General features: G+C 42.2%; 1 protein-coding gene across 1 annotated transcript; it reads left to right on the forward strand.

Moving 5' to 3' along the window:
* The first annotated feature begins 2806 nt into the window (after positions 1-2806).
* LOC139951827 (tyrosine kinase receptor Cad96Ca-like) lies at positions 2807-9856 on the forward strand. Its single transcript, XM_071950894.1, is given in 10 exon segments — positions 2807-2847; positions 3180-3262; positions 3449-3658; positions 3953-4063; positions 4436-4623; positions 6981-7103; positions 7211-7322; positions 8309-8405; positions 8663-8762; positions 9491-9856. Coding segments are annotated over 10 exon segments (1143 nt in total). The 3' UTR covers positions 9569-9856.
* Positions 9857-12864: the final 3008 nt, after the last annotated feature.

Below are 12864 nucleotides of genomic sequence, written 5' to 3' on the forward strand. Positions count from 1 at the left end.
TTGCGCCAGCCAAACACACCCCTCCCCGTCACATCGGAGGAGCCCTATGAAACCATGTTTAAATGACCCAAAAAAACTAATCCCAATACAAAGTATCCTCTGCTTTGCTGCATAGGCCTGCTATAGACAACACCCCCCCCCCCCCCCCCCCCACCATCGGAACCACCTGAAACCAAGTTCAAATGACCAATAACACACTTGCCAATGAAAAGTATCAACCACGAGACAAATTGTCTGCTGCATTTTGCGCGCCCAGATACCTCCTCAGCCCCCTCCCTGGGTTTACCATCTGAGGAACTACCTCCCAGCAAGTCGAAATGACCAATAAAAACACTACTCTTCCAACCAGTATCAACAACCAAACAACATGTCTTCTGCATTAGGCCCGCCAGACACACCCCCTCCCTCCCCCAACATCGGAGGAGCTATCTGAAACCATGTTGAAATGACCAATAACACTATCCCATTGAAAAGCATCAACTGCTAGACAAATTGTCCGCTGCATTTTGCCCCAAGGGACACCCACCCCCTCCCCCTCTCTGGGTCAAAACCAAGTTGAAATTACCAATAACACTTTTCTCCATACAACATGTACAAGCATTAGCTGCCAGACAAATTGTCTGCCGCTTTAGGCCCCCCCCCACCCTCGGAGGAACCACCTGAAACAATGTTGAAATGACCAAAAACGCTATTTCCTAAACAATGTATAAGCCGCCGGACAACTGTTTTGTCGCATTAGGCCCGCCAGACAACCACCCCCCCCCCTCCTCCCCACCCCCTGGGTTAACCATCAGAGTAACCACCTGAAACCATGTTAAGATGACCAAACAAAGTATACCGAATACATAGTATCAGCCACCACACAATGTTTTGCTGTGTAAGGATGCAGACACCCCCCACCCAACATTGGAGTAACCACTAGAAACCAAGTTGAATAAATGACCAGTAACACTATTCCCAATGAAAAGATCAACAGCCAGACAAATTGTCTGCCGCATTTTGCCTGCCAGACACCTTATATCCCCTCTCCCTGGGTTTACCATCTGAGAAAGTACCTGCAGTTGAAAATGACCAATAACACTATTCTTCATACAAGCATCAACCACTAGACAAGTTTTCTGCTGCATTAGGCCAGCCAGACCCCCCCCCCCACATCAGAGGAGCCCCATGAAGCTATGTTTAAATGACCCAAAACTCTAATCCCAATACAAAGTAGCCTCTGCTTTGCTGCATTAGGCCTGCCATGGAAAGCACCCCCCCCACCCCCGAAGTACCACCTGAAACGAAGTTCAAATGAACGATAACAGCATTGCCAATGAAGAGTATCAGCCACTAGACAAATTGTCTGCTGCATTTTGCGCCCAGACACCCACCCCCCCCCCCCCCCCCTGGGTTTACCATCTTAGAACACCACCCCCTTCCCCTCTCTAGGTCAAAACCAAGTTGAAATGACTAATAACACTTTTCTCCATACAAGCATTAACCGCCATACAAACTGTCTGCCGCTTTAGGCTGCCATACAACCCCCCACCCCCCCCCCACCCAACATCGGAGGAACCACCCGATGAAACAATGTTGAAATGACCAAAAACACTATTTCCTAAACAACATACATGTATGAGCCGCCAGACAAATGTTTTGCTGAATTAGGCCCACCAGACAACCCCCCCCCCCCTCCCCGTCAGAGTAACCACCTGAAATCATGTTGAAATTACCAAAAAAGTTTCCCGAATACATAGTATCAGCCACCAGACAATGCAGACACCCCCCACCCAACATTGGAGTAACCACTTGAAACCAAGTTGAATATGACCAGTAACTCTATTTTCAAAGAAAAGATCAACAGCCAGACAAATTGTCTGCTCTTTTTTGCCTGCCAGACACCCTCTATCCCCTCTCCTTGGGTTTGCCATCTGAGAAAGTACCTCCAACCAAGTTGAAATGACCAATAACACTATTCATCATACAATAAGTATCAACCACCAGACAAGTTTTCTGCTGCATTCGGCCTGCCAGACACATCCCCCCACATCAGAGTAGCCTAATAAAACCATGTTTAAATGACCCACAACACTAATTCCAATACAAAGTAACCTCTGCTTTGCTCGATTGTTGACTTTGATGGATTTGAATCTTGTAAAAGTTACCTTACACTCAGCCACAACAGCAATCTCATTGTATCCATTCTTCTGCAGGGTGTATTTTCCTCCAATTTCGTCGATTCTCAATCCCGACTGTGAGACGTCTCCCTACTTCGAGCCACCTTCTCACCGGACCTGGGCGAAAAACGCTTCTTCCTACACAGGGATGTCCTTGACACCTGTTTTGTCTTGGGCTTATAGGAAAACGTCTTGAAAGTTTACTTGTGTGCGTGTTGACATTGGGATGTTAACGGCTACACTGGGATCTAGCTTGTAAATTCTGTAAGAAGAAAGACAGACAAAAATCAGTTAATTTATTTTTGCAGATTACTAGATTGTTTAAAGACTAATTCTGTCATAGCGCTGACATGAACTAACAGTAAAACATGTATGAAGCTATTTACATGTAGTATTGTATTGGTCTGTCATGATGAATTTGGAATAATCTATGGCATGTGATTTAGGCCTAGATGTATGATACTTCACCGAGGCACCAAAGGCGATTGCCTCCGTGGCCCCTGGTCATTGCCTTGGTGCCCTTGAAATGCTCCAGTACAAATTTATAATTTCCTCCCCTTTTCCAAGAGAAAATGCCTTGGTGCGCTTGCCCTTTCAAAAACGAAGCAATAGCATACAGGCCTGATGTATTGTATTGGTCCGTCATGATGAATTTGGAATATGGCATGGGATTTAGGCCTAGATGTATGTAAAAAGCACATCGAAAAGAGTAAATGTACAACCATAAATCACTAAATAATATGGACACAATAAAACTCACTAAAATAACTAAACTGCACTAACAAAGTATTTAACTACTTACAAATGGTCAGATTTATCGGAACCTGAATTAGTATGCAATAAAATAATTGGTTGATTCAATTCACAGGATTTAAAGGCAGTGGACGCTGTTGGTAATTATCAAAGACTAGCCTCCACAGTTTGTCAACTTCTAATACCGAGGGGAGCTCATCGACTAGTCACCCGAAATAAACCATGTTATATTTGTTTTACTATACTTCATACATATTCACAATCCAGGCACTACGAGATGTCTATAGAACCGCAAAGAAATCAACAAATGTCTCTTGCTGGTCCTTCAGTTTACAAGAACAATCAGCCAGGTAATCGAACAAATAATGCCTGTTTTGTAAACTTGTGTATGAACCGTGGAGCTTTCTTTTGCTAAATTATGAACAACTGCCCAAAAAATGATGAGTCGGTTTTATAAATGTGACACTATTTATAACAAAACATTAGTGATTTTGAATAATGTTTTTAATGATCAATAAATTGTTGGTTACTTGCAGATGGTCCAATGAACAAGATGACCAAACCCGCTGTCTATGAAAGTATCTCAGAAAACAAAATGGCCGCCGGGTCCAAATCACCTAAAGATAAGACGTATAGCAATGTAGGACCCAAATTATCATTCTCGGGCGATCTCATAGTGATCGGTACAGCGCAAGGGATTATGGGAGATGGGAATCGCACAAAGGTCGCCATTAAAACACTGAAAGGTTAGTAAAGTGACGTCATCAGAATATATTGAGTTCAACAATAGACATGGTACAAGTCACCTTGCGTGTATTTAGACATTGGGAACCATTACAGTTTGGGATGTGTCTATTTCAAATGTTAACAAACGTCTTTTTAAACGTTTAAGAAATACACGTGCAATCGTTGGTTCCCAAATTGTCTAAATAATCGCGAGCACATAAGACATTTGTATGCGGACATTTTATACAAAGTGTGAGATTAGTTGTTTTTAAATTAAAAACAATAAAATGACATACAAGGTTTACATTTTGTAGATGGTGCTGATGGACAAGCAAAGACCGGCCTCCTGCAGGAGTTGGACCTGATGAAGAAAGTGGGTTCACATCCACACGTGGTCAATCTATTGGGATGCTGTGTAGAGAAAGGTAAACAGCAACACAAAATGACAACAGTTTGCTCCTCTCAAGTTAAATGGTTGACAAATAATAAATACTAGTAGCATTTTAACACCATCAGTTCAAAATGGCTGACTTAATACAATGGAAGCTCCATAATTATAACCTCGTTTAGTTCGAATATCACTCCTGATTAGATATATCCATTTACAGGGACGAGGTTGATAGTGTTGCCACATGGTGGAAAAAAACCCCAATAAAATCTCGAAAGTAATACTGACAATTTGTCTTGCGATAAATGTTATTGCTTTGTGAAATTGGGCCCTTAAGGTTTCTAAGGCTCGATGTTTGATTGCAGTTTTACTGATTCTTGTTATCCATGTCGTTTATTTCTATCATCAGATCCCATCTACGTCATCGTTGAATATCTCAGTAAAGGTGACCTTAAGAATGTTCTGATTGGATGTAGATCTGAAGATACTGGAACTGGTTACTTCAACATACATGGTATAAGTAAATAACTCTCTAAGACATTGATCAAGTTTGCCATAGACGTGGCAAGTGGAATGGCCTTCTTGTCGTCACAAAAGGTGAGTTCATTTTGTATAATTAACTTTTACAATTATTGCGATAGGACTCTATAATTATTATATTATGTGATTTAAATCAATGTGGTGATTGGTTGGTTTGGTAGAATCAGGTTTCGATCATTTTGGACATAGGTCAACAACTAATTTATTTTTTATTTATTTTAAATCTTTAGACATACACAATAGTTGCAAGTTGTACAGGGGCTGTCAAGGCTAAAACAAAAGTATAAAACTGTCATCAAAAGATGTGTAAAACCAGACCCCTGCCAACGATAAAAATATAATTATACAATATAAAAAGGTGATTGCACTGAAACATTTAAGAAAATCACACAATAGAAATCATTAAAACACAACAAAATCAGACTATTGAAAACAAAAAACTACACCCACAACAAAACACCGCAGCGATAAGAGGAAGGGACAACAATTGAAAATAATAAAAAACATAGAATGGACTAAAAAACCCCAGAAAAAATAAAATTGGCACAGAGTGCACCCTCACAGATTCATGCCAACCCACTGGGCCCGAGGACAATGATAGCAGAGAGCCTCCCCAAACACCACCCAAAAAGCACAAAGACCCCTTAGACAATTAAAACCACTAGCACTTTTAACATACTAAAAATTCCCCCCTCAGCTTCATACGAAAGGACTTGTACCCCTCCAAAATCAAAACATTCCTGGTATCCAAAGTGAGCTCTGAGAACATTTTAGGAAAGCGAACAATGGTAGAAAATTTATAAGCATCCGTCCTAGGTTTTAGGTGATGAAAAGTGAGCAATTCTGTGTGACGGGAGTTAACTTTAGACAGATTAGTTAAGTCATTCATAAAACTATACCGAGTGGACATCAACAGTTTTACAATAAAGCAAATGTTTAAAAAAATTCTTCTGTCAGACAGCAACATAAGACCCAGAGTCTTCAGTCTTTCTTGATAAGGCTGTTCCATATATGTTTGCCGAAGTATCATCCTGCTGGCTCTGCGCTGTACCGATTCGATTGAATTGATGTGTTTTTTACGGTGAACCCACCAGACGGGTGAGCAGTAGTCTAAGATTGGCTGCACAAGAGTCTTGAACAAATGGAGCGATACGCACGAAGGACAGTTGCCAGAGATGAGGCGAATCAAACCAATCAGTCTATTACATTTTGAAGTAACAGCCTGCACTTGTAGATCCCAAGATAAGTTACTCTGGAATATACAGCCTAGAAGCTTGATGGAGTCCACACATTCCAGGGGGGAGTTTCCAAGATTGTATTCTGGTTTGCTCATACGTCGCCAAGTCAACCGTATCGATTTGCACTTGTCAGCATTTAAGCGCAAACAGTTCAATTTAGCCCAGTTAACTATAGTGTTTAGGTCCTTCTGAAGTAGAGAATCCGGCGCGTCAGTTGTAACATTTTTGAACTAAAATGTGTCATCTGCGTACTGTACAAGGTTTGAAGAAAGTTGAAGCTGAAGATCGTTCGCGTACAAAACAAAGAGCAGGGGGCCAAGTACAGAGCCCTGTGGCACTCCTGAACCGACCGGTAGCCAGTCTGAAGTAAAACCTTTGTAGACAACTCGTTGCAGGCGGTTTGTTACAAACGACTCAATCCAGTCAAGAGCAGCACCCTTTATGTTGTAGCAAAGTTGGAGTTTCTTAACAAGAATATTGTGGCTTATAGTGTCAAACGCACGACTGAAATCTAAGGAGATTACATCCACTGCAGGTACCCGTGCGTCCAAAGATTGAAGCCATCGAGAACTAGCAGACACCAATGCTGTAGAACAAGACCTCCCAGGAATGAACCCATGTTGCTGGTCAGCTACAAGTCCGTTGATTTGACAGTGGTCGAGAATTTGACGAAACAAGATTTTTTCTAAAAGCTTGCAGATTATTGGAGTCAAAGAAACGGGTCTGTAATTGATCAAGTTGCTCTTTTCTCCTTTTTTGAAGACGGGCACTACATTAGCACGTTTCCACGCACTTGGAAGACAACCTGAAGCAAGAGTGTGGTTGTAAAAAGTTGTGAGAACAGGAACAATGGCTGGGGCAGCAAGTTTCAACATTTGGGCGCTAATACGATCAGGTCCATATGCTTTGTGTGCGGAAAGATTCCGAATCTCAGACGAAACTTGAGTTGAAGTGATGGAAAAACGTTCCAACGGGGGAAATTCCAACGTGGGAGAAGTGACACGGTCCTGGTCGGTGGATCCGGAGAAAATGAAATGAAAATGAAATAATCTGCCAAAAATTAGTTGCGTCACACTGACGTCACTTGTTGAGTGTTGAGCCAAAAACAAACTGACAAAATGCAAAAATTGTAATGTGTTTTGAGTCATTAGTTGCAACTCTTTCTCGATCCCTCAGTGTATCCATCGTGATCTGGCTGCCCGTAACATTCTGATAAGTGAAGACATGGTCTGTAAGGTGGCTGACTTTGGACTGGCCCGTGACGTCATGAATGTCCGCATCTACCAGCGGGAATCAGAGGTAACCAGACAATACGATGTTTTGTTCTTTTTTGATCTTCACTTTACGTGGGTTTCAAATGGAAAAGGAGAATGTTATCTTTGTCGTTTCTATACTCTGCGTTGCAGGGAGTTCTGCCCATGCGCTGGATGGCACTGGAATCCCTTCTTGATGACGTGTACACAACAGAGAGTGACGTATGGTCTTTTGGGATTCTCCTTTGGGAGATCGTTACTCTTGGTGAGATGATTATGATGTATAGATAGAGGGTGTAATCAGTTAGAAAACATCTTTGCTATCAGTTACCTTCAATTTAGAGTTTCGCTTCACTAAACGAGAACTTATGAAAACAATATTGCGCCCAATATTGATAAAACTAACTCATATTAAAGACACTTGACACAATTGGTATTAACTCAAAATAATTGTAAGCATTAAAGGCAATGGACACTATTGGCAATTGTCAAAGACTAGCCTTCACAGTTGGTGTATCTCAACAAATGCATAAAATAACTAACCTGTGAAAATTTGAGCTCAATCGGTCATCGAAGTTGCAAGATAATAATGAAAGAAAAAAACACCCTCGCACACAAAGTTGTGTGCGTTTAGATGGTTGATTTCGAGACCTCAAGTTCTAAATCTAAGGTCTCGAAATCAAATTCGTGGAAAATTACTTCTTTCTCGAAAACTATGGCACTTCAGAGGGAGCCATTTCTCACAATGTTTTATACCATCAACCTCTCTCCATTACTCGTCACCAAGAAAAGATTTATGCTAATAATTATTTTGAGTAATTACCAATAGTGTCCACTGCCTTTAACATTTACTTGGTAACGAGTAATGGAGAGCTGTTGATAGTAAAAAACATTGTGAGAAACGGCGCCCTCTGAAGTAACGTATAGTTTTTAAGAAAGAGGTAACTTCTCACTCATAATAAAATACTGCAGCTGATGCCTTTTACCATGCATCTAACAAGCAAACAAAGTTGTACAAGGGTGTTTTTTCTTCCGTCATTCTCTAGCAACTTATCAATTGAGTCTAAATTTCCACAGTTTGTTATTTTATGCGTTGTTATGTTGGGATACATCGATTGAGAATACATCATTGGTATTTGACAACACCAAACGTTGGTTCTTCGGTATAATTTTTGAAAGATTCCAGTTAATCAATGTCATATACCACTCCAAATAAGTTTAACGTGAATTTGCATATCTAATTGATGACAGGTGCGAGACCATATCGACTCATGACTGCAAAGACAATGGTTGCCCAACTCAAGGAGGGCTACCGTATGCCTAAACCAAGTCACTGCAGGGAAGAGCTGTAAGTGAAAGACCAATTTGCCATTTGAGATAAATGAGAGTGTTGTGGATCTCTTTTCTTTCATCTCTATTTTCCCTTTATATGATGATATCAGAACGATTATAGTTATGCTGGATCGTCATCTTTCTGTCCATATTACGAGGAAAGCAAGACAAAAATGGGTTGAAGACTATCTTCAGTTTTTAATAATTGAACATCGATCATCAAATCTTAAAGTTCTTCACTAGTTTTTCTAAACTTCTTTTGATGTTTATCAGATACTCCATGATGAGCAGCTGTTGGCTTCAAAATCCAAACAAGAGACCAACTTTCCGTAGTCTCTTCAAACAGTTGGAGAAGAGTCTGACAAATGAAGCGGTAAGAAATTATTTATTTCACTGTGCTTTATGTTGGGAAAGGGTATTGGTGTTTATGGCACCAGGAAGCTGCCTGAAGCAATTCTATTCTTAAGTTTTCTTGTCAAGTCTTGTATCAGTGTTTCTCCACTAAACTCCAGATTGAACTAAACTACTATTTAATAACAATATTTAACACTTTATACCTTAACTTGCTTTATACCTTAACCTTGTTAGTCCTCCATGGCTGTGAGAACCAACGTGAATTGAGCTGACGCCAAGCCCATACTCGACCCATTCTTGATTACGTAATGCGGATAAACCAATCATCAAAGTCGTTCAACCACATGTAACTTTGTTTTGTTTTATCAGACTCATAACATACTCGATTAATTTAATGCAATTGTTAGTGTTCTGTATCCAACGGGTCAGATGACTGAAAGCGTGTCACTTTGGGGCTGGCCCGAGGTGCATGACGTCACCACGACGGGTTGAGTGAACGTTCGATTAGCTCTTGTCAGGGGCTCACCCGGATGAGCACCGCGGGGTCGACCCGGGGAAGCTAATCGAACGCACCCATAATGTCGATATTATAGAGATCAGTTGAGTCTAGTCACTCACCCGAACTTGCTCCATGATGTGAAACTGTGTCCAGTGGTATGAAATGGGAGGTGTTTAGATATTGGGATTCTTTGTTTAAACACCATTTCGAAAATTTTAAACCAGGATTAACTGGTTTTTCTTTTACAGGATTACATCAAACTTGGTGATCTGGACGAAAATATCTACGAGGTGACAAAGATAAGGGATGACAACGAGAAACTGTGAGAGTTTGCTGCCAACTCTCACGAGAAAATACATCAGGATAATGATATAAAATATTGACTCATCAAAAAGAGTCTTTCGACGCTCTGTTTAATACAGTAATAGCATTCATCATTACAAATAGTATATGCAGGGTTTTAAAAGAGCAGAAATTAAACTTTAAAATCAGAGTCAGAGTTGACCGGAATTAATTTGTGTCCCTTTTGGGCTTGACACAGAATGGGTCAAATTGACCCGGGATCCGTGTCAAATTATTTTATCCAGAAACGGAGCAAAAAGACGCAGAATGTAAGTTAGAAACACATGTATAACCACTTTCCGGACCCCCTAAAAATGGTCAGACCCCACGGAAATCCGGGTCACTCTGACCCACTTTGTACTAACTAGGTCAAGAGTAGTTATGATTTGACAATAACCAATGAAATTATCTCGTATTGGTTGTATTGTGTATTTATTTTATTGAATACTAGATGATAGAAATGAATCCCCTCTTTCAATATACACAGATAATATAATAATATAATAATATAATAATATAATATATAATAATATACAATATCGAAGTCTTATATAGCGCACGTACCTACCAAACAAGGTACTCAGGGCGCTGAGTATATACAAACTTTCAGAAAGATAGGTTATTGCAGTGATGAATTCTGAGACCCAATAATTTAGCACCTTATAAGGGTTTACAAGGTGCTACGGCGCAATAAGCAGCCACAACCAGGAACACCGGGGCGAACCCCTTCTCTTTTCGATAAGTGCACTGGGTTCTTTTACATGCGTTACACAACAAATGGGACCAACGGCTTTACGTCCCATCCGAAGGACGAAGCAATGGTTAAGTGTCTTGCAAAGTGTCACGGCTGGGGATTTGAACCCACACTCTGCTGATCAGAAACACCAGAGTTTGAATTCGGTGCTCTTAACCGCTCGGCCACGACACTTCCGCCGATGTAATACCGGTACCTCTTTAGTAATGAATTAGGGGGTGTCTAATTCACTAAAGATTTTGGACCTTTCGAGACCACGGCTCATGTTTCGGCACTGTGTGTCACGAAATTCTGTCCCCCAAGATGGCGAACTGTGGGTGCGTTCTTAGCTCCCCTGCATGGGTCGACCCCGGTGCTTGGCGTTTTTGGGGAAAAAAAAAAAACCGCCACACATATTATGAGTACAAACTTCTTTTGATAGTGTTGGGCGCGATCGGTCAATCTGCGCGATCGGTTGATAGCGCTGCGCTATCGACCAATCGCGCTGCGCTATTGAAATATCTTTTGGTCGCGCAGCAATCGGTCGATCGCGCAGCAATCGGTCGATCGCGCAACAATCGGTCGATCGCGCAACATTCGCCAACGAGCAGGCGCAATCAACCGATCGTGCGGGAATGGCTCGGCGCGATCGGCCGATTGTGCAGGAATGATTTTGCGCGATCGGCCGATTGTGCAGGAATGGTTTTGAGTGATCGGCCGATTGTGCAGGAATGGTTTTGCGCGATCGGCCGAATGTGCAGGAATGGTTGTGCAGGAATTGTTTTGCGCGATCGGCTGATGTTCAGGGGCCTAATTCACAAATATGTAACATCGATTGCAACTGTAAATCAATCGTAGTGTGACGTCACTATATAAACCACTATGGTGATACTGAAAATTTGTCCTGCTATGAATTTTATTGCTTGGAGAAATCGCCCCAAGGAATAGTTTACCTGCACGATCGGTCGATCGCGCAAACCCATTCCTGCACGATCGGTTGATCGCGCAAAACTTTTCTTGCACTGTCGGTCGATCGCGCCAACCCATTCCTGCACGATCGGTAGATCGCGCAAAGCCTTTTCTGCGCGATCCGCTGAAAACGGGAAAAATACTCGTAGCGCAATCGGCCAATCGCGCAAAGATGTCATTGCGCGATTGACCGATTGTTGCGCGATCAACCGATTGTTGCGCGATCGACCGATTGCTGCGCGACCAATTGCTCTTAATTTGATCGTTCAATAGCGCAGCGCGATCGGTTGATCGCGCAGATTGACCGATCGCGCCCAACAATAGCACCTTCATTTGAATCTTCCTCCTTCTGCCATGTTTAGTGCGGACAGACTCTCCATCTGCCAGATTTCACCGGGACACAAGCCTTTTTTCAAGGCCTTCGTCTTCGTGACTTGGAAAGAGGCGATCCCAAGTGACTGGAACGGGAGTGGCTTCGGCACTCAAATCGCCACTCGACTTTCGCGCGCGTGTTCTCCGTTCCAGTCGCTCCGCCGTTTACGTCACGAAGACCTTGACAAAAGGTTACTCTGATGATGTTCTATTCCGGACGGAGCACTTGGAAACAAAGAAATCCTGAAATCCGTGGACTTGACTTCTCATGGCATTTCGAATAAAGTCCCATGCGTATGAACCCCCCCCCCCCCCCCCCCCCACACACACCAGATGAGACAATTTATCATCCAGGGTGTCATAAAACACAGCCAGTTCAGACACTGATTGCACACCGGAAAACACAGCCATTTTTACTACCGTTGAGGCAGGAAGAAGATGTCATCAGTCATGATGTCGAAGCAGGGCTGGCCGTTGTTGACGGGCTTCGTAAGTACCCGGGAAACGGATCGTATGACGGCCGCTGCTCCGCTGCGGCGCTCGGTTGAAACTCAAACGGATGACAGCTAAATGTTTTCTTTCTTTGTATAGTTATTAGTAGCGGATATCAGTTTGGAAATTATTACGAGTGATGGAAGGATGCATTGATTTTAAGGATCGAGGTTGAAGGTGGTAAAAATAATAAGGGAGGTAAATGTGGACACGCGGTTTTTGTGATGTGCGGTCATTCTCTGTGCGGTTATTACACCAAACCGAGGTTGAAAGAGAAAAATATAGTCTGATCCCTTTTTCGCATAAGGATACGGTATTCAATGACATGGTTTAACAGTCTGGGTATTATCACCTAGGTGTATTCGTATAGCCTTTTGTGTACAGGGCCCAATTTCATAGAGCTGCTAAGCACAAAAAATTGCTGTGCACGAAATTTCTTCCCTGATAAAAATAGGATCACCACAGCCAAATTTCCATTTGTTGCATAGTGCTTGTTACTGGTACTCAGCTGTTGTTTGCTTCTCCTGAAAATCAATTCGAAATTTGGTTGGTACATCAAGGAAGAAGTTTCATGCTAAGCAAATTGTTGTGCTTAGCAGCTCTATGAAATTTGGCCCAGCGTAGTCGCGAGTGGCGATCGAATGGCTAAGCGTGCGTGGTCTTCCGTTCCAGTCGCCTTGGGTCGCGGCTCTTTTCCAGCCACCCAGGCCTTTA

Source organism: Asterias amurensis, chromosome 19 (assembly GCF_032118995.1).
Source record: "Asterias amurensis chromosome 19, ASM3211899v1".
NCBI classification, from domain to species: Eukaryota; Metazoa; Echinodermata; class Asteroidea; order Forcipulatida; family Asteriidae; genus Asterias; species Asterias amurensis.